Consider the following 21993-nt stretch of genomic DNA (forward strand, 5'->3'; position numbering starts at 1 on the left):
TCTAGCAGCCTTCCGTGTCTGCAAATAAGGAAGAAAGCCCTGTTCTCCCAGCATCCCATCCCTGCCCCCTTCCTGGGCTTCTTTCCTGAAGGTGGCCTCCGGATGCATCTTGGTCCACAGAAGACTTCTTCTCTGAGAAATTAACCTACATTTTGTATCTTTCAGCAGTTTTGCGTTGTGCCATTTCCCTGAGAACATCTTCTTTCCTAAAGCATAAAAAGCCCAGGATACAGCCCAGATAGCATATCATGAGAGAAAGGCGGAAACCATTCTGGCTCACAACTTTAATTGATTGCTTTCCCTCCACCGGGCCCACCAGGTCAGCTTACATAGCTCATAGCTCAGTGCTGCTGAAAGAGACCCAGGGCAAGAAAGGTATGAACAACCAGTGAATGCCACTGGAGCATAAATGTTCACAAAATTGTGGAGAAGGGGTGATAAGAGGCAAGCAGTGGGGCAGGGAGTGTCACTGATGTCCGAAACCCTGGGTCAGAACAACACACAGCACAGCCACTGCAAAGGAAAGGGACAAGATTGAGTTCTTGGCTTCTCAGGGGCTGGCGTGCTTTCACCATCAATGCTCTCCTGCCTCACATGGGTGCGATCTTTTTATCTCCATTCTCCAGTAAGTGCCTTGCTCAAACATGGGAAGCGAGGAAAGCTTTCACTACATCACTAACTCCTGAACCAGGGCACTACAGAAATGTGACTCAGAAAAAGCTCTAGACCCAAAGGGAGCTCCAAAAATAGGTATGTGCATGTATATTCATACACACACACATACATATATACACAATAGAGTATACTATTATATACACACATATATATATACACACAATATATGTGTGTGTGTATATATATCCCTATAGATTCCTATATATGTGTATATATCTTTTTCTATATATGTATTTGTTTCTATATGTGTATATATATTCCTATACGTGTATACTTGTGTGTGCATATATATGTATATTTTATGCACCCACACAACCACACTCCATTTTAGGTTCCACACTATTGTCCAGGTATCTGTGAGAATCCACAGGTCTGTTTCTAGGAAGGCCTTTCCTGGGCCACAGGAAAGAGGTCAATGGCATCCCCACTTTAGAGAAGAAAAGAAAGTGGATGAGCACAGACAGTGGGGTACAGCCAGCAATAACCTGGCACTCTAGTTCCACCACCTCAGAAGCAAGTCAAAGGCCAATGCCTTCCCCTGCCTGGACCCTTGGAGACATCTCCACACTTCCTGCTGTCTCCTCTGGCCAGTAAAGGCCTCTGTCATACAGGGGTGCAGTGTCCACAGGGGAAGTACTCTGATTTTTTCTGCAAAAACATTATGTGACTTGTACACTGTAAAAACACTCACTCGTTTTGCATCTTCATTCTACCCGTTGCAATTTCATTTTTGTTTCCTACATCCTTCCATAGGTCCATCTAAGACAGCTGGTCCTAGAAGCCAGACACTTTATATTGTGCCCACCACCCGCAACTCCATCCAAATTAACAAGGGCTTGTATCTCTGAAATTATCTGAAATGTAGCTGTAGCTTTATCTTTACGATGATAATAATAATAAACAAAAATGTTTGGAAAACTGTATAACAGTTGCCTTCCTACCCCCAGTGCCTGCCACAGAACATGCATGGTATTCACATGGAACTAAGACAGCCAACAGGAATAAGCATCACTCAGCAGCTACACGGTCCAAGAATTTCAGAGTACCATCAGCCAGCAATTCATCAAACCTCAGGACATTCACCTCAGCCAGAGAGAGCTGCACCATGCCATCCTTGTCTTTGTCCAGAAGGCTGAATAGTTCTAAAACACCAGAGAAGGAGTGAAATTAGATAAGGCTGTTCCTGGACTTTGGAACAGAGAGCTGCCTCTGTCTACTCCATTCCCACCTGCGGAACTCCCCTTTCCCCTACCACCCCCACCCCTCCAGCCCCCACCTAGGCCCAGGGGCCTCGAAAAGCTAGATCCAGGGCACATGATGAGCTTTTGGGGGATCAGATGCCCCCCTGCCGAAACAGACAAACCCTGTTGCCAGCAGAGATGGTCCCTTTGGTATCTCCATCCTCAGAAGCTTTATATCAGAAATGTGCAATTACTTTATCAAGGTCAACCAGATTGTGGTTGTCTTGCTTGTGGGTAATCCAGTCCCTTAGCTTTGTCTCTGGCTAACTGACCTTGACCCACTAGAAAGTAACACCTACCAAATCTCAGTAGAAGGAAAAATCCCTTCCTAATAAGATATCTAATCTCAAGACCCAAGATGGCAGGAAAACGCCTATTGCCTTCCAGAGGGCACCCCCCATCATTTCACTGGAAGGTGGCACATGTTCTCAATATGATCCCTATTGAAAAACAAATATAAATAGACACTAAACACCATCTAAGAACAGTTACTGGGACTCATTCATCTTGGCCTAGCGACTGCACACTGTAGATGGGTGATAGTCTGGATGGCAGCTTTAAGTCTCCAAAAAAGGTATCCTCCGTCCTGGATCTGGCCAGCCTGGACTTCCTCAGCCCCTTCGGGTCCAGCTGCCCCTCGCCCCCAAGGTGCCAGCATTCCAGAAGCCCTGTCTATCATTTTCTGGGCTCCTGGCCTCCTAAAGGCAATGTCTGGTTCTGCCCCTTGGCCCTGCCCCTGCCCCCCGCCTTGCACCTTGGGATTAATAGGATGGGGCTGGAGGACAGAGTGACTCACTGAAGAGGGTCTCCAGGCGGATCATACAAGCCACGAAGCTGTCAAAGTTGATGCCGAGCTTGCTGCACGTATACCGCAGGGCAATGGTCTGCTGCACCTGGCTGTTGAGGGTGAAACCTGAGGGCAGAGGGGCCCTGGGTCACAGGTAGAGTGGAGGACTCAGCACTGTCTCCCATAAACACTCAAGGAGCTGACATCGCAGGGGCCTCTCTGTGGTTCTGTATCAATCTGCAAACCAGGCCTGACTCTGCCTTCTCCAGGGGATCCCAGAAGGTGTCCTGCCATCCATCCCTCTCCTTGTAGCTACTCTTCATCAAGATCAGCCTAATTCCAGGTCCAGCACTAGTACCAGCACCAACTCAGCCATGGGTCACATCAGCAAGCAAAAGCAGAGAAGGTGAGGGGGCTGCCTGTCTGGCCAGTTCCTGTCTGTCTCCTTCATAGCCCCATCCTCTGTAATTGCTGTCACCTTCCCAGTAACAGGCAGAGATCTTGGAAAAATTCTAAAATATTATGCTATATGGAATCCAGCAATATTCTCCCCTTCCTGGACAGGGAAGGTACTCAACAAAGCTCTGTTGTTGCCTTAATATCTTATATAAGAAAGCTACAAATGATGATCATTAGCAATCATCATCATGAGAATAAATATTTACAATGTGCACACCTGGATCCCAAGACCCTGTCTACAGGATGTGTCCTCACCTGCCTTCCTGAGGGCTGTCCTCATCTCGTGGGCATCGATGGTGCCCGAGTGGTTATAATCAGTTTCCCGATAGATCTCCTAAAGCAGGAAAGAAATCCCAAGTAGAAAACAACCATTCACTTCCCCTGCCAGAACCATCTCCCTCCACTGCACTGCTTCCTCAAAAGGCCAAGGACACTTTCAAAAAGAGATCCTATTGACTCCTCTCAAGAAGGTTTCAGAGCAAGCCTAAGAGCTTGGCCAGTGCTGGCCCCTTTGCTGTCTGAACAGCAGGGCTTTCAGGGCAGTGGTTGGCATGAGAGTCTCTCATTGCCTTCTTGTTCCTTTGTGACCAATGTGCCCAGGTCTCAAGAGTTTTGACCATGATTAAGGATGTGGTCAGACTACAATGGACCAGGAGTGAGTGTAAGGGAGGATTAGAACAGAGGAGAGGATGCCCAGAAGGAAGAGAAGAGTTACCAGATACTTCTGAATCTTCAGCCAGAGTGTCTTGAATTCTATCGGCCCCAAAGTACCCGTTCCATTGCTCTAGGCACGTTAAAGGCCAACGTGATTGAGTCCAAATTCTACATGCCTTACAGATTTCTTTCTCTTGTGAGCTTGCATGAGTGCCTTAAGGCCTTAGTGAACCTTCCATGTCTGTGGCAAGCAGAGCAGTGGGGGTGACAGTGTGTAACAGGTTCAAATAAAGATTAAAAAGTCAAACGTGCACCAAGACCCTCCTCTGAGGCCAGGCACAGAGCTAGGAACAAAGGGCAAGTCATGAGCTGGCCAATATGCAATATCGTGAATACCCTAATGATCTGGTTTATTTACAGGGTGGAGCTGTATGATCTGTAAATTCGCTTCTACATTTACATTTCTGTGATTGATCATTCAGCTAATTAGAGTTTGTTGGAATGTCAAAATGTTAGGGGAAAAGACATCAGGAGCCAGGAACCATGGGACTGGGCGTCTAAGCCACAGGATCTGCTCTTAGGCCACTATACAACCAAACAGGAGGATATCATGAGGGATTTTCTGTGTCCAATTTACATTCACTCCACAACTTTTTTTTTTTTTTGAGATGGAGTCTCGCTCTGTTGCCCAGGCTGGAGTACAGTCACGTGATCTCAGCTCACTGCAACCACCACCTCCAGGGTTCAAGTGATTCTCTGCCTCAGCCTCCTGAGTAGCAGAGATTACAGGCGCCCACCACCACAATCCACTAATTTTTTTTTTTTTTTTTTTTTTTAGTAGAGATGGTTTCACCATGTTGGCCAGGCTGGTCTTGAACTCCTGACCTCAAATGATCTCCCTGCCTCAGCCTCCCAAAGTGCCACAACTATTTTTTTAACACTGTGCTAGTCAATAGGGATTTAGTTATGAACTGCACTTATGCTCCTAAAGTTAAGTCTCTTAGAGACTCTACAATTTTCTCACCAATCACAACTAATCAGTAAACAGTATGTATGTTACAGCACCAATGTTAAAGTTTTGAAACAGCCCCAGCTACTCGAGAGGCTGAGGCAGGGGGATTGCTTGAGCCCAGGAGTTTGAGGCTGCAGTGAGCTCAGATTGTGCCTGTGAATAGCCACTGCACTCCAGCCTGAGCACCATAACAAGACCCCACCTCTGAATAAATAACTAGAATTCTAAAACAGACTATCACTCTCACCTCCTTTAGCTAGCCAAACAAAAAGTCTTGTAAGCCTCATCCTTTAAGAAAGTCTGTGTTCTTGGATCTATAATCCGCACCGAGTATTCAATGCACCACAACCTTCAAATCATTGCTAACAATTCAACCAACACATCTCAGAGGAGTAGTGTGCAAAGGAAGCTAACACTCAGGTCTAGGTACTCTACATACTTGTATCTCATTTCATCCTAACAATAACCACACAAGCTAGATATCATTATCCCATTTTCCAGGAGAAACTGAAGTTCAGAGCATTTAGTAGCTTCCTCAAATTTATACACCTCAATAAGTGGTAAAGCCAGAATTTGGACCCCTGTCTGTTTCAACGCCTTTGTCCCAGAACACCAGTGGTCTTCAATTCCAGATAAAAGTGCTTGCAGAGATCACATCTATGGAACAAGGATGTCCAGGAATAAGGGGTTTTTGTTTGTTTGTTTGTGTTGTTGTTGTTGTTGTTTGAGACAGAGTCTCACTCTCTCACCCAGGCTGCAGTGTAGTGGCGCGATCTCCGCTCACTGCAAACTCCACCTCCCAGGCAGGCTCAAGCGATTCTCGTGCCTCAACCTCCCGAGTAGCTGGGATTACAGATGTGTGCCACCACGCCCAGCTAATTTTTGTATTTTTAGTAGAGACGGGGTTTCACTATGTTCCAGGCTGGTCTCGAACTCCTGGCCTTAAGTGATCTGCCTGCCAATGCCACCCAAAGTGCTGAGATGACAGGCGTCAGCCACTGCACCCAGCCAATTTTTAAAATTTTTTCTATTACTTTGTAGGACATGTGAAAGACTGTATTTTTAAACTGTAATTTTAACACCCCATGGGTGATGAAGTACTGATACATGCTATAGTAATTGAAACATCATGTTCGGTAAAAAAAAAAAAGTCAATTACAAAGGACCACATATTGTATAATTTCATTATATGAAATGTCCACAATAGGCAAGTTTATAGAGACAGAAAGAAGATTAGTGCTTGCCTAGGGATGGGGGTGGGGGTTGGGATAATGGAGAGTGACTGGTAATAGGAGTACAGGGTTTCTTTTTAGGGGTGATGACAATGTTCTAAATTATGCGATGATGGTTGCACAACTCTGAATACACAAAAGCCATTGACTGATATACTTTAAATGAGTACGCTGTATGGTATGTAAATGATATCTCAATAGAGCTGTTATTTTTTTAAGGATTCCATGGGTATTTCTGCTGATTCAGAACCACCGCCCCACACCACCTAAACTGTGGAACAGAAACTCCTGAAGAGTGCAGAGAGTCACACTCCTCTTGGAACCATGAGAGACACAAATACCATTGAGAATAACGAGTGGGTCAATTACAAGGCAACTCTCAAATCTAAACTGAAGTCAACAGGCAAGGTTTGATGAGAATGATTCAGAAACCAAGGAACTATTTGCAGTAAAGGGAATCAATACTTAACAGTTCCTCGCAGTCCACAAATTAAATTGTCAAGCATGGAGAAAAGACACGAGGGCTAAAGAGCCCCAGCCTCATGCAGCGAGTGGCCAACTGAAGCTCAGAGGCCAAAAGATAGCACCAGCCCTCCGTGGAGGATCAGCCATGCAGAGGTGGGCACGCATGCTCTGTCATCCAGGACCACTCTGCATGACAACCACGCAAAGGAAAATCCTTCCTCCCGTCCCACAGTTAATGAAAGAGCCCACAGTAAAGATCATCATGGATGAACAGACAGAGCTCATCATGGATGAGGCCCCAAGGAACTGCGAAGAACCTTCCAAGCCTCCAATGTTTAAAGAAATCACCTTCATCAGCAGCACTGTGATAAATGGCAACCTGGACCTGCTGTAGGCAAAGCTCTAAGGAAGTGACGTTATACCACTCACCTTCTGTGCCTTCACACCTAGAAGGTTCCTTCCACCTAGAATGCCCTAACCTTCTCCATTCCTCCCAAAAACTGCTGCCCATTTGCTATAGACTGAGGGTTTTTGTCCTCCAAAAGTCATATGCTGAAACTGAATCCTCATGCGAGGGTATTAGGAGATGGGCCTTTGGGAGGTAATTAGGTCATGAGGGTGGAACCATCAGAAATGAAATTAGTGCCCTTATAAAAGGAACCCCAGGAAACTCCCTCACCCCATCTACCATGTGAAGTTATAGCAAGAAGATGCCATCTATGAACTAGGAAACTGGCCCTCATCCACCACAAAATCTACCAGCACCTTGATCTTGGCCTTCTCAACCTCCAGAACAGTAAGAAATAAACTTCTGTTGTTTATAAGCCACCCAGTTTATGGTCTCCTGTTATAGCAGCCAGAACAGCCTAACATACCATACTTCAATATCAAGTGAGGGTTAAACTAGATCAGGGAGAACAAATAGGTTTTATCTTGTGTGATAATTCTAAACTATCAGTAGTGGCTGTCCACAAGCCATGTTAAGATTCTGAAGCAAAGATCAGATAGTGATGGGGAGAGCTTGGGAAGCAGGGAGCGATAGAGGATGGGGGTGGGGATGGGTAGAAATGAAGGGGAGGAGGAAGACGAAGAGATGAACAGCGTGTGGAGGGAGGAGGTGCACAAATGCCCCATGCTTGCTACCTCCACATTACATTATTTTAAATAAGTCACCTAAACACTGCACACCTCGGTTTCTTCACCTGTGAAACGGAGATGATCTCAAGCTTTTTGAGGCACATCCATGATATGATACATTTTTCCTTTGAGGCTTCAAGTACAATCCCTGACATATGCTCTATGCCTGTTCATTCCCCTTCTCATTTTTTACCCTTCCCTTCCTTCTAACTGGAAAAGGTGGAGGAGTCTTTAAAAACAGGACGAAAGTAAAAAAAAATAAATGCAACATTTAAAGGATACATCCAACAGACTGATCATTTCCCTGCAAGTGTTGATGTTGAATCCATCGAATTTTATGTCTGTTCCTAAAGATTTAAATAGAAAAGGGGAGTGGGAATCGGATCATTTGAAGGTGAGGGAAAGAACCTCCACAGTAGAAGACCTCCAAAGATACCATCCAAGAGTGTGGAGCCGAACTTGGTCTCTGCCAAAAGGGGAGAGCGTCATGGCAGGCTTGTGGGCAGATACGCCTGAGCCTCCTTGGTGCCCTGGGAGATAGGACAGACAAGCACCAGCATCCAAGTACAGCATCTGAACCTTGGCTTGGCTCCCCACAAGCCACAGACTTCAGCAAATTAATATCTTTGAGCTTTAATTTCCTCCTCCATCAAATGGGAATAATCATGATAGTAACAATGACCATACTTGCCCCAAAGACTGATTGGGTATTAATTGAGATAATGAAAGTGAAGTTTTAGCCCAGGCTTGATATATGATAAGTTCTTAATAAAACAGCTAACTTTATATGGCTAGGTATTGTTACAAGCACTGCACATCTACTCTTCAAAATAACTCCGTGTGGTAGATGCTATCATTATACCCATTTTATAGATCGGGAAACTGTGTCCCAGAGAGGTTGTATGATTTGCTCAAGGTCACAACCAGTAGGGGGCAAAGCTAGGAGTTAAATGCAGGCCAGCCAGCTCCACAGCCTGAACTTTTAATCACAACACACAGCCACTCAATGACAGCAGCTATCCTTCCTTACTAAATTGCAGGCATGTCACTGGAGCTCCATCCCTGGCCTCCACCCTCACCTTCCATATACCTAGAAGCCAAGACAGGTGCCAAAGACCCTGCAACCCCCTCTCTTTCTCTCCACTCTTCAACAACTGTAGGAGCAAGAGTGGTGTGGAGAGGAGATGGGCCGGTGCTCTGAGCCCTGGAGATCCATCTGCTCAGCCCTGGGTTCGTCCCTGGGAAGGGTATGACTTGGCTCCTGGGCCAAGCCCCTGCTTCCTGCGTTCTCAAGCCCAGTCCTGCTGCAGTGAGTGAATGAGAGCCCGTCACTCACTGAAGACTTAACCTGGCCCATCCCCGGACCTGGAGAGAAACCAGCTCCCTGTGGCCTCCTATGAGCTGGGGCTCAGAGGGGAGATGCAAATCTTTCCTCCTGAGTGCAGTTTGACCCTCTGACAGCTCTGAGGCTTGCAAAAATCTGAAGATGGGGAACTGAGGACAGTCTAGGAGAGTCAGAATCATCCCTTCCTTCCTCCTTCCCTCAAGATGTGCTACAGTATCCAAGTTATTAATTTTGTGAAAAAATTTCACTTAAGTCAATCCCAGCCCAGCTCTTTTTCTCCTGGGACTCAGCCTGCAATTTCTTTTGACACTATGGAGCTTTGTTCCTGCAGGCGCTGGCTGGTTGCCAGCACCAGCCCCGCCTTCACCTCCACCCTCATCTCCCCCCTCACCTCCCCGTCACCTGCCTCTTCTTCTTCCCCTCTTGTCTTGCTGGACTGAATCAGGACTCCTGGGGTCAGACACCAATGCCCTTTCTCCCACCTGTGGTGCTCCCAGCCCAGTGCCTGCCTGCCCATCCCTCACCCTGCCCCAGCGTCTCCTACAGACTTTCTGAAAGACTCCAAGAAGGAACTTACGCTTGGAAAACGCCTCATTCAAAAGCATCTTGAGTGCATTGGCAGTAATCTCAGAATCCTAGAAAGAGGAACCCAAATGCAAATCATGTCAGGCCCTGACAAGTTGTTTCAAGACAGTGAATTAATGCAGTGCTTCCTCACAGTCAGACACCAAGCCCACTGGCCCTGTGAGGTTTTTTTTTGTTTTTTGTTTTTTGTTTTTTGAGACAGTCTTACTCTGTCACTCAAGCTGGAGTGTAGTGGCGCAATCTCTGCTCACTGCAACCTCCATCTCCCAGACTCAAGCGATTCTCCTGCCTCAGCCTCCTAAGTAGCTGGGACTACAGACGCGCACCACCATGCCTGGCTAATTTTTGTATTTTTAGTAGAGACGGGTTTTCACCATGTTGGCCAGGATGATCTTGAACTCCTGACATCGTGATCAGCCCACCTCGGCCTCCCAGAGTGCTGGGATTACAGGCATGAGCCACCGTGCCCGTCTGGCCCTGTGATTTTAAAAGCAGGTGGCATCTTTAAAAACTCAAATTCTCCTCTTCTTTTGGGGACCCCAGCAGCCTGGCCAGAGGTGTGTTAGTGCCATGAGTGTGGTACACACCGTGGCAGAAGGCTGCCACACCAGGGTCCTGCTGCCTTTCACAGGGCTTGCTTGAACAGGCATAAAGTAACAGGAACAGCAGTGATAGGATTGAACCAGATGTGCCAGAGCCAGTGTGGAAGACCCTTAAATCCTCAGAAAAATTCCACAGCCATTTTCAAGTTAAGGAAGTCGTGATTTTGTAAACTGCTGAACACTGTATACATACAACATCATTTGTCATTTTCATGTGATGGAATTGCTTGTGGTTTGTAGCTACCAAGAGGCAGAGCTGGATTTGGAAACCTAAGGTTGGTTCACCCCAAAGTGCCAGCTTTCCCCACCGCACCTGCAGGAGTTGGTATTTCACACAGGAGCCCATCTCAAACTGGGGGCAGAGACTGAGAGAATAGTATATTCTGTGTGCATCTGGGATAAACACTGAGCCAGAGGGAAGAGTTATCCCTTAACTCTCAGACAGAGAACAGATCTCAGGCAGAATGACCGATGAAATGCAGAGAAGGGCTGCTGGGCTGATGTCTGTGTCCCATTCTGAACTCAGCCCCTTATTCACTATGTGACTTTAGCCAAGTCACTTTCTATCTTCCCATCCTCCACTAGCCAGGCCCTGGCAATTCTACTGGAAATGAGAGAGGCAAGAGCTGCACAAAGCAGTGTCTCCTCTGAGGACAACTGGCCTCACCCCAGCACAGAGTGGTCAGTCCCAATAATAAGACCTGAGGACCTGCGCCGGGCACGGTGGCTCATGCCTGTAATCCCAGCACTTTGGGAGGCCGAGGTGGGTGGATCACCTGAGGTCAGGAGTTCGAGACCAGCCTAGCCAACATGGTGAAACCCCGTCTCTACTAAAAATGCAAAAATTATCCAGGCATGGGAGCTGGCATCTGCAGTCCCAGCTATTCAGGAGGCTGAGGCACGAGAATCGCTTGAACTCGGGAAGCAGAGGTTGCGGTGAGCCAAGATCACGCCACTGCACTCCAGCCTGGGTCACAGAGCAAAAGTCCATCTCAAAAAAAAAAAAAAAAAAGACTTGAGGCCCCTTTAAAAAGCCTCTGGGGCTAGAAGACCACCCCCATTAGCCTGCCAGGAAAGAAACGGGATGTCAAGAGTCTACATTTGGACCTTGACTCCATCTCTCATGAGGCGTTGTACCCTCAGCCATCTCCTTAACCTCTCTGTGAAGGTCACTTTACAAGCAGAGCAAGGAGAGTGACCAATGCTGCCCCATGCAGCCAAAGAGAAAAGTAAGATTAGGTGCATGAAGAACTATGCAAATATGAGCTTTTCCTTTCATCATTCTTGATGTTCTTAATAAAATATGGTCACTTGGCAGCTAAGGAAACAAGGTTTTGTTAGCAAAAATACTGATCTGTAAATCCATCTAAAACATAAATTGGCTCATCTTTGCAAGAGTTTTATTCAATAAAGGAACTGTTCCCAGGTTTTATTTCCTGCAAGGGATTCTGATGTCTTTTCTTCTATTTTATCCGTAAGTCTAGAAAGTCACCCTGAGCTTCCCGGGGTTGGGGGGGAGACCATTGTTTTTTTCCTCTTCGGGGCCCTTTTCACACACTTTATTATCCTCCAAAGAGTAACATATTCACTGTATTTATGGGGCTGGTTTTGACATTTCGAGTCCCAGTTATGCTTTGACTTATGGCCCCCACCGGGCTGCTACCAAAGTGAATGGAAGCCAGGGCAGGGGAGAAGGATCAGGGGCCGCTTCCTTCTCTGCTCCAAGTGCCCAAATTGCATTCATGTCAGGCAAAGCTTGGATTCCTCAGGCTGCTGGTCTCCCAGAGGGCAGGCAGGGCTGCAGGACAGTGACAGCGAACAGGGCTAGTCCTGCACACTAATCCCAACCCAGGTTAGCTGAGCTGCCTTCCACTTCAGCTGGGCAGTCCCCACTCTGAAGGGTATCAATTTGGAGAGGTTTTGCCGTCCCAGCTTTTTACTCAGAGGCCCCAATCTGACAGGGCCAATTTGCAAACAGAGAGGCTTTTGGCAGGACCTGGAGATCTGGCTTTTCTATTTTCTCAAGAGTCAGCCAACGCAGCAAGATAACCAGCCTCAGGACCAATTCCCAAGCGATGCAGGGAAGGTCCTCGATCTTAAGACAGGATGGTGACAGGCATAGAAGCTGCGGGCCCCTGAGACCTGAGTCTCACCCTTTTTATGCCTGGAGACCTCAGGGAGTAAAGATTGAAGTGACCTGAGCATTCCTGAATATCCTCCTGCCCGCCTGGGAAGCCATGTTTGCCCTCCACTCACCTTCCCTGCCAGCTTCTCAAACAGGCTCTTGAGCTGGCCATCTTCCTGATCCACTTCACTGGGATGTGGCTAAAAAGAAGGACATTTGCAAAGTTAAAATGGGAATCGTCAAGGAGAATGAAAGACGAAGATTTAAAATTCATTCCTTCATCCGTTAGTATCTATGATGCACCTACTGTGTGCCAGGCTTTGGGCTAAGTGGGGGCACATGGTGGTAAACCAAGAGACAGCCAAGGTCCTGACTCTGGGGAGCTTACAGTCCAGCAGGGATGAGCACGGAGGCAGCGCTGGGGCCTAGCACTTTTCTCTCTAAGTGATTCGGGGAAGTGAGCCCCACCAACCCTGAATTTCTGATTACAACCTGAACCACTTTCAGAAAATGGCACCAACAGCAGAAAATCTTGGTGTGAATCTGTGGAGTCCTAAGGGAACCATTGATAATTTTCCAGGGAGTCTGAACTCCAGAAATTGCGTGAAAACATGGGGTCATACTTAAATGCATTTTTGGCTGGGTGCGGTGGCTCACACCTGAAATCCTAATACTTTGGGAGGCTGAGGCGGGCAGGTCACGTGAGCCCGGGAGTTCAAGACTAGCCTGGGCAACACGGTGAAACCCCATTTCTACAAAAATTCAAAAATTAGCTGGGTGTAGTGGTGCACACCTGTAGTCCCAACTACCTGGGGGGCTGAGGCCGCAGTGAGCCAAGATTGTGCCACTGTACTCCAGCCTGGGTGATAGAGTGAGACCTTGTATCAGAAAAAAACACTTTCTTCACTTTCATCAGATTCACGAAGAGCAACATGATTTCAAAAGTGTTGACAATACAGCCTAGTAGAAAGAGTAGAACTAGAACCCAGGAGACTGGAGTTCAAATAGCAGATTGGCCCCTTATTGGACACTATCTCAGGGCTCTGAACATCCATGGCCTCCACTCTGATATTGATTTAACCAGACCATTTTCATGGGGCCATTTTAGGAATCAAATGAGAGCTAATGTGGGTCAAAGTCCTTTGGAAATTACAAACCATTATATGAACACTTCTGTCCAGAGACTTTCTGATGTGACAATGGGCTCTGCCCAAAATAGAACAATGCCCAGCTGTCACCACAAGACAGAATGGAAAAGTGACAGCTTCCCAGATGACACGAAACTTTTAGAAAGCCGGGTCAATTTCTTCCAAAACTATCACTAAGATGAGTACAAAAGGCCCAATATAGCTTGAATGACGCTGTACTCATAAGGATAACCACTGTAGTAATAATACTTGTCTTTGCTGAGTACTTACTACCTGTCAGGTACTTTGCATGGATTATTTCATTTAATATTCACCACTGTCCTGTGCGGTTCGTCTCATTACTGTCCTCACTTCACCAACGGACCAACTGGAATTTTAAATGTTACTTCATTTTAAATGTTATGTAACAGGCCAAGATCACACAGCTAGTAAACAGTGAAGCCAGGATTAAACTCCAGCCCATGCGCTTCTCCACCACCCTCTGGAATGATCATCAGAGAAGATGCTCCCTGCATCTGACTACTCTCAGCCTCTCTGGGGCTGTTTCCTCACCTGCAGAATGAGGATATTAAGGCCTACAATGCTGTTTACATAGAAGATGTGCTAATCCAAAAATACATCTATATTTTTAGAAGAAAAAATGATAAACACATCATATCTCATCACACATATATATGATTTTAAAGTGATTTTATAGGAAAAAAAACCAACATTATATCATTCATGTAATACAGTACACCAAAATCTTGGATGTCCATAAATTCCAGACATGGAGTAATATTCTATTATTCTAGGGGAAAAACATAAAATTGCATATAAAAACTAACAACAAAACAGTATATGGATATGGATACGCACAGGCACATAGCAGGCGCCCCGTCACTAGGGGATATCATTGGACACAAGGGAATTTTTGGACACTGGGAATGAGGAAAACGTGTGTACGTGGTTGCAACTGTGGTACTTCACATTTGTTCATTCAAAAAAAGATTTACTGAACACCTGGTGCATGCTGGGAACTGTTCAGAACCTGTGTCTGAATGCAATGGTGAACAAGGCATAGTTTTTGTTCTCAAGGAACTTATTATAGTGGAATTTTCTATTTCCCTGACACATTCTATATGAAAAGGCTTTGCAAATGGTATGGCAGCATGGCAAAAGCAAGGAATTATTTTCTTGTTATTCATTATATCACATGTTAGGAATGTCTTTACAACCCTGCTTAAAGTGAACACGGCTAAATTCCAAGAGTGCGTTTGTTCACCCTGTAATTTTTCCTTCCCTCATTCAGAGCAGGTGATTATGCTCTTTGAATGTCCAACTATCCGTGACTTGAAGATTTCTGCAGGGAATAAAACAGAAGTTCCTGAAGGCAATAGCCCTTCCTGTCTCCTGTAAAGCCCTGAGTCCCCTGAGGACATTATCTGTATATTCTGGGGGGTGTGTGTGTGTGTGTGTGTGTGTCAGTCACAGCACAGTGGTGCCCTAAAGAGAAAAAGCAGGGTTTCCCTGAGACCAAGAAGATGTTGAAAGTTTACAGGATCTTGGGGATATGGGAACCCTTGAATGGCTCCATAGCCATGTCCTGGTACCTCAGAAGGGGAGGCTGGACCATTGGCCTGAGGACTCCCAGTTCACCAAAGATTCTAGGCCCCATGCTGAGCACAGAAGCCCAAGAGCTGTCAGTCATAAAGAAACCTGTGAGCTGACCACAGGGGTAACCAATGTGGACCCATGACCAGAAGAGACTTCCTGTTGCTTGGGGACTTTAGAAAACCCCAGCACCATGGGATGTGGAGACGGGAGGCCCCAGTAGTGACTAGGATGGAACTCCTGCCAATCTGGTGCAAGAGGGGCTTAGAATCAGTATAAGTTGATTTAGCAGAACCCTCCCTTTCCCACCCAAAAAAGGAGAGAAGATAATTCTTAGCACCTGAATTCAGACTCAGCTCCATACTCTACACTGGTAAACCGCAGCCTTTCTAACATGCCTGGGACCCACAGTAAGAGATGCCACCGTGAGCAATAAGTCCTCCTGGGGGCAGTGAGAAGGCTGAGCTGGCATCGGCAACTGAGGCGAGGAGTAGGAGGGAAAATTCTGCCCAGCTCAGATCACCGAGAGTCACAAGTGCAGAAAAGGCCTCTGGCGCCAGGTATTGCCACCAACTAGTGGCAGGGGGCGCGATTGACCACTGGCTGAACTACAGTGCACAGGGAAGCAGGCACACCAGTTCAGAAACTAACTGGAATAAGAAAAAACAGACATGGGGCAGCATTTTCTCTCTGATAAACTCACAACACAGACTCCCAGGGCAAGACAGATCCTTATTTGGCACCATCTCATGCATCGGCAGAAACATGAGCTTGTAAATTCGACACATGTCAAATCACAGAATATGTCTGCCCCCACCCCCATTCAGCTGAAGACGCCAAGCCCAGCAGCTGAGAGTACTCCGTGTGGCATCTGCAGCCAGAGACATGTCAGTGTTGGACGGAGGGGTGGAAGCTGGGCCTGTGCCCCCATGAAGGTGGTCCTACCCCACCCCAGGCCAGTGCCCACTGGCCACAGACACAGCATGGCTCTCAGGGATCAGCAGCACCCAGCATACCCATCATCCGCCACACCCACCATCTGAGGACAAGGACAGTACCTTGAGGACACAGTGAGGGATAAAGGGAGTGAGGTGGTGAACCCACACTTTAAACCCTACATATTTCTTCCTCCAAAGTTGGCTCAGAACTCACCTCCTCTGTGGGGCCTTCCCAGACTAGGCACTCCCCCAGCACCCCTCAGACTACACATACTCAAGTTTAGATGGGTTTTTCTGGTGTGTTCCTTTCTTTATCTTTCACATATACTTTCATCACTTGTCCTCCAAAAGACTGGAGGTCAATCCAAGAGCAGGACACTGGATCTATTCTCCCAAGGACTTCTCTATCCCACACAGAACAGCTTAGGCACAGTGGGTGCTCTATCTGTGGGTCCTGCTTATCAAACGTGGAAGACGATGGCTAAGACCTCCCCCAGGGGATAGGGATATATTACAAAACCTGGGTTCCAGGGCTACTTCTGTCTCATCTTCATCAGGAAGAGACAGGGACTAGAAAATGTTGTGGCCCTAACTAATAAGAAGTTATCATCCTTAATACATAAAGATTCTGATGATTCAGTAAGAAACCTGGAATGACTGCTATGCAACGGTGTCAGAGTTTGGCATTCAAAAAGATTGCATACCTCATATGGGTTTCCAGCTACCACATCCCCAATTTCTCTGAAATGCAAAGAAAGAAATAAACCAAACATGAGTAAGTAAAAAGTACAGCTAATGGCTGGGTTGTTTTAGGAAGATTTCGACCCTCCTGAGAGACTGGCCTTGCACCCCAGACTTCATTTGCTACTAAAAACTGCATAAACAGAATCTTTAACCAGGATTCCTCTCCCTCGCCTCCTCAACCTCCAGCCCACCCTGATTTTTCATCAGAGACAAGAGCTTCCCAGTGCCATTGGCCCTTCAAGGATTCTAGAATGTTCACTCTGATGGATCACTCCCAGGGACAAGAGTGGTAACTGGGGTAAGGTAGGAAAAGAATTCCCGAGAAGGGTGATCCCTGTTGAAATGTCCTCTGGTGGCTGAGCCAGCAAGCCCACAGCCCTTGCAGGCGTGCATAGATGTTGTGTTCTGTGGTGTGTGTGTGTGTCACATGTATGTGGTGTGTGCAAATGGTATGTATATAGTGTGTATGTGGTATGAGTGTATGCTGTGTGATTGTGTGGAGTGTGTGCAGTATGTACATGGTGTGTGTGAGTGGTGTACTGTGTGTGTACTGTATGATGTGTGATGTGTGCAGTGTGTACATACAGTGTGTGGTGTGTTTGGTGTGTGTGGTATGTAATATGTGGTGTGCATGTGCTTGTAGTAAGTGTGCTGTGTGTGTGGTATAAATGTGTGTGTGATATATATGTGTGGTGTGTATGTGTAGTGTGTATACTGTGTGTAGTATGTGATATGTGTGATATGCAATACATGATGTTCATGTGTGTGGTGTGGTGTATATGTGTGCATGGTGTGTATGTGGTGTATGTAAGTGTAAGTAGCATGTGTATGTATATGTGTGGGAGATGTATGTGGTATATAGTGTGTAGTGTATGACTAGTGCATAGTGTGTGTATGTGTGTGTACATGGTGTATGTGTATCATGGTATGTTTTATGTACATTGTGTGTACATGTGGTGTATATCTGCCATGTGTGTGTTGTGTATGTGTGGTGTGTGTGTGGTGTGTATGTGTGGTGTGTGTGCATGGTATGTGTGGTGTATATGTGTTATGTGTGAGTGGAGTATGTGTGTGGCATGTGGTGTGTATGTGTGTATATGTGGTGTGTATATGGGTGTGTGTGTGAGGGGAGGAGGGGTACTCTGGTCCAGGTCCCGCTCTCGGGGCCTCACATGCTCCTCCTGCATAGGTGGGAGCCCCAGTCCAGGCCACTGCTGGTCTCCTGTTTCCCTTTCTCTCTGTGACCTATAGAGCAAGGTGGAGTGGTAGGAGGGGGACAGCCAGTGAAGGGTCCCTTGGCCTTGTAGTTTCTTAGAGGCTTCTTCTGGGAACATGTACGGGGAGCTTGAGTGGGTCCTGAACCTGCATGGAGCCATTTCCCTTCGTGGGCCCACAGACAACTGTTCCACCATGGAGGGAAGGAGACGCACAGGGCCTGGGCCTTCTTCTCTGAGAACACTCTCAAGCAGAACTCGCCGTCTTTGAAGGGCTCAAACGTGGATGGCACCACCAGGTACTCCCCAGGGGGCAGCCGGGCCCGGCCAGAGACCTCCCGCAGGTTGACGTAGGTGCTGGTGCGGGCTGAGGGCTGGTAGGCCAAGAAGAAATCCCGGCCCAAGTGTGCATCCGTGTGACTCTCCAGCTGCACAAAACAATAAGCAGAGTCAATTTCTTGTTAAATCCTGGAAGATGAGAGCCCGAGAGTTCAGCTTTATTGTGCTGATTTAGGAATTATTGATTTTTACCACTGCACCAAGAATCAGGAGGCCACGGATTCTGTTGTGAACTCACTGTATGTCAATCATCAAGTGTATTTTGAGTGCCTTCTGGGTGCCAGGCCCGGTTTGAGGCATTGATCTTGACTGTGTGACCTTGACCTCTGAGCCTCCCCAGTTAAACGAAGGTTGGGCAGCAGGGTCTCTAGTGTGCGCTCAGCTTCTCTGGATATTTTTCCTCTCTAATCCAATAGGCTCTTTTATTCTGCAGCTGTCTCTGGGAGTGTGGCATTGACCTTCCCAGTACAGGCCCAAGGCTGGAGAAAAGAGCTTAAATCCTAGTCCTCGAGCAAAAGCTGCCATAAAAACTTGTTCACCTTTGACTATCTGTGAAAACTGCTCTGCAAAGAGACTAGGATGGTCAGTCTTGGAGCCCAGGGAGGCAGCTATAAAAGAGACAGGCAGAGGGGGCGGCCACAGCTCGGCCTAGTCTGGGGTCCCCCCAGCCTCCCCAGGGCCTCGATTCTCCTCAACAGGCGATGATGCGCTCCAGGACCCACTTATTTGTTGCAGGGAGGTGGGAGGCTGTTGGTGCATGACACAGGCTAATTAGTGACTGCAGAGTGCTTCCAAAACACAGGTGCCAACGTTATTATTGCTGTAATTAAGCCTCTCCATAGCACTGTGTCTTTATGATCAGTCTTCATCAAGATGCCTGTGACAGAGGCCAGGTGCTGATACACTGCAAGGGCTGTAACTTCTGTGTGACCCAGGGCTGAAATGTCCACCCCAGAGTGGACAGTGTTCACTCTTGGTCATCAGACCCTCTTTGGATTACAGATCTGCTAAGCAAAGAAGGAAGCAGGCCACCTGCCTCCACTACCCTAGTCAGGACTCCACATAGAGCCCCCAGACAGTCCCCACTGACCCAGCCACTAGAGTGCCCACAGTCCTTGAGATTCTCCCTAAAAATGCTTACATTCTGGGCAGGAGAATGCTGGCGGTGTGGCCAGTGAGGACGTGACCAAGGCCTACATGTCATGAGTTAAAGGTCATTTTTGCCATACCTGATGGTAGCAAAGGGAGGAGACGGGCACTGGCAGGAGAAAGCACTCAGGAGAGTTGAAGTAGGGAAGATACTCTAATTTGGCTTGGGTTGGGAAGGGGGCAAACTGAGTTCCAGCAAGAATCCATGGGTGGAGCAGGTTAGAGAAGTCCTATTTGGGAGGCCAAAGTGGGAATTGGAGGACACTGAGGCAAGATCTAGGTAAGACTCTGTCCTACTAGGGACTCCACATAAGCAGATGCCACAAGGTCCCTGGCCCCCACATCTGCCCTTGACATAGCTCAGCTCAAAGTGACAGGATGGAGGTTGGGCAGGTTTAACTAAGGGTGGTTCTCAATGTGGGATCGGGATCAGCAGGAGCAGCCCAGGGTAACTTGTTAGAATGCAAATTCTCACGCCCCACCCTAGACTGAAAGCATCAGAAACTCCAGGAGCAGGGCCCAATAATCTGTGCTTCAACAAGCCCTCTAGGGGATTCAGAAGCACATTCTAAGTTTGACAACTGTTGTCCTGAAGGCCCCCCTGGCACTCGCAGAGCACAGGATCCAGGGTGACACATGGAGGGCACTGTGAGGTGCTGCTGGAGAAAGCTCCATTGTGTGTGCACGTCACCTCTCTCATATAAATGGGGCATTTCTGACGGGAACCACCATCACCCAGACTTAAATCAGCTTTGGTTTTGATTATTTTCTAGTAGTAATGAGGTAGGAGGTAGGACTCAACTCCCAGCAGGACGCTGGACCAAATGGAGCACTAGCTGAAACAGGGAAGAGGTGAAAGCACCTCTCCATAAGACATACCCACCAGTGTGCCCTATCAGTTTGCTGTTGCCTTGGCAACATCCAGAAGTTACTGCCCCTTTCCATGGCAACAACCTGACAACCCAGATGTTAACACTCTTTTTCTAGAAATTTCTGCATAATCTGCCCCTTAATTTGCATATAATTAAAAGTTGGTATAAATATGAGTGTGGAACTGCCTGTCAACTGCTACTCTGGGCTCACTGACTATGAGGTAGCCCTGCTCTGCAAGGACCTGGCTGCTGCTCTACCCTGCCACTTCATAAAAGTTGCTAACACCACTGGCTGGTCCTTGAATTTTTTCCTGGGTGAAGCCAAGAACCCTTCCAGGCTAAGCCCCAATTTGAGGGCTCACCTGCCCTGCATCAGTAAGAGGTATTTGCTCTAAACCATTCAATTCCTTGTCTGTTCCCTCTGTAATCAATAACACGCACTTTGTGAGCCAAGGGCAGGTGGACCAGTAATCTGCAGCCTTGGAACAAGGCATACACTAGAGCTGATGAATTGAGCCTTGTTGGCACATGCTTCATGGCTAGCCAAGCTTGAAAACCCAGAAGAACTGGGGTAAAGCTGCAGCAGGGTGGATACACCTCTACGTAATTAGTGCAACTGACTCCAGCTGGAGGAAGCCCATATAGAACACTGGTTCTCAACCTTCGCTGCCCATTGGAATCACCTTGTTCAGACCACCAAGGGTATGGGGGAAAAGGTCACCACCGTTCCTTCCATGAGGGCCTGACAGATGGGACTTGCAATGGTCCTCACCCACTCTCAGAGCTACCAGCCTACTCATGTGGTTTGATCCATGACTGGATCATGTGAGAGCTGTGGAACAACCAGCTTCTACACAGGAAACATGCTGCTGGCTGCCCATCCTGAAGACAGCCAAGCTATTTCTCACCAAAGGAAGGAATCTCTGTCAGCACTCACATACCTCCTTGGGAACCTGTGGGGCAAAAGAAAAGAGCAGGTCACCTGAGAGCTCCAAGGTCCTCCTTCTGCTCCTTTTCTTCCCTCCCTCCCTATGTCTTGCAAACAGACTGTGCAGTCCTGGGGCCACTGAGGAAGACATTTGTGCTAAAGTGAGAAGCCAGTCAACATTTCTGAAACTGGAACATTATTGATGAATTTCGAGGCCATCTGTGAACAGAATCCTAGAAATCTGGTCGGGGCCCACCAGATTTCTAGGTTCTGCTTTCTTACTTTTCTAGTTGTAGAATCTACCAAGATCTCAAATTCTTCAGGAGTAATAGCCTTGGGGTTTCAATGAGAGCTAATCTCTTCTTCAGACCTATGGACCTGGTGTCCAAGATCAAGAGCTTGACCAGAGTGGGGGAATCTCACTCAACCTGAGCCATAGTTTATTCTGCCCTTGGCTATGGTGAAATGGTTCAAGAACAGGCACGTGACCCAAGCTGAGCCCATCAGAGACTTACTTCTCTGGGATTTCTGTACTGGAACTAACAGAAGGGGCTCCTTTCTTAACGCTAGTGATATTAGGGAATGAAGAAATCTAGACTAGCACAATGTCAACAGCACTAGAGAGGAGATGTGGAGAGAAAGAATCCTGGTAGTATCCAAGTCCCTTGTCCCAAGCCTCCATCTCCTTCCCTTGCTTTGTTTTCATGAGCTGGTACACTCTTTTCACTAGTCTAGCTCGAGTTAGGCTC

The 21993-nt window shown here is 47.2% G+C and overlaps 1 protein-coding gene across 1 annotated transcript in view; it reads right to left on the bottom strand.

The window, feature by feature from the left end:
* Positions 1 to 269: 269 nt before the first annotated feature.
* The window catches only part of CAPN8 (calpain 8), a 70953-nt gene continuing 49229 nt past the window's right edge, over positions 270 to 21993 (bottom strand). Inside the window, exons 11-21 of the mRNA XM_032136589.2 lie at positions 21258 to 21269; positions 18173 to 18384; positions 16703 to 16739; positions 12451 to 12519; positions 9585 to 9642; positions 7945 to 8009; positions 3878 to 3946; positions 3418 to 3496; positions 2713 to 2829; positions 1759 to 1817; positions 270 to 513 (exon numbers count right to left, since the gene is read on the bottom strand). Of these exons, the coding sequence (XP_031992480.1) occupies positions 490 to 513; positions 1759 to 1817; positions 2713 to 2829; positions 3418 to 3496; positions 3878 to 3946; positions 7945 to 8009; positions 9585 to 9642; positions 12451 to 12519; positions 16703 to 16739; positions 18173 to 18384; positions 21258 to 21269 (801 nt within the window). The 3' untranslated portion in view covers positions 270 to 489. The remainder of the gene's footprint in view (positions 514 to 1758; positions 1818 to 2712; positions 2830 to 3417; positions 3497 to 3877; positions 3947 to 7944; positions 8010 to 9584; positions 9643 to 12450; positions 12520 to 16702; positions 16740 to 18172; positions 18385 to 21257; positions 21270 to 21993) is intronic.

The sequence above is a fragment of the Hylobates moloch genome, unplaced genomic scaffold, assembly GCF_009828535.3.
Source record: "Hylobates moloch isolate HMO894 unplaced genomic scaffold, HMol_V3 SCAFFOLD_18, whole genome shotgun sequence".
Taxonomy (NCBI): Eukaryota; Metazoa; Chordata; class Mammalia; order Primates; family Hylobatidae; genus Hylobates; species Hylobates moloch.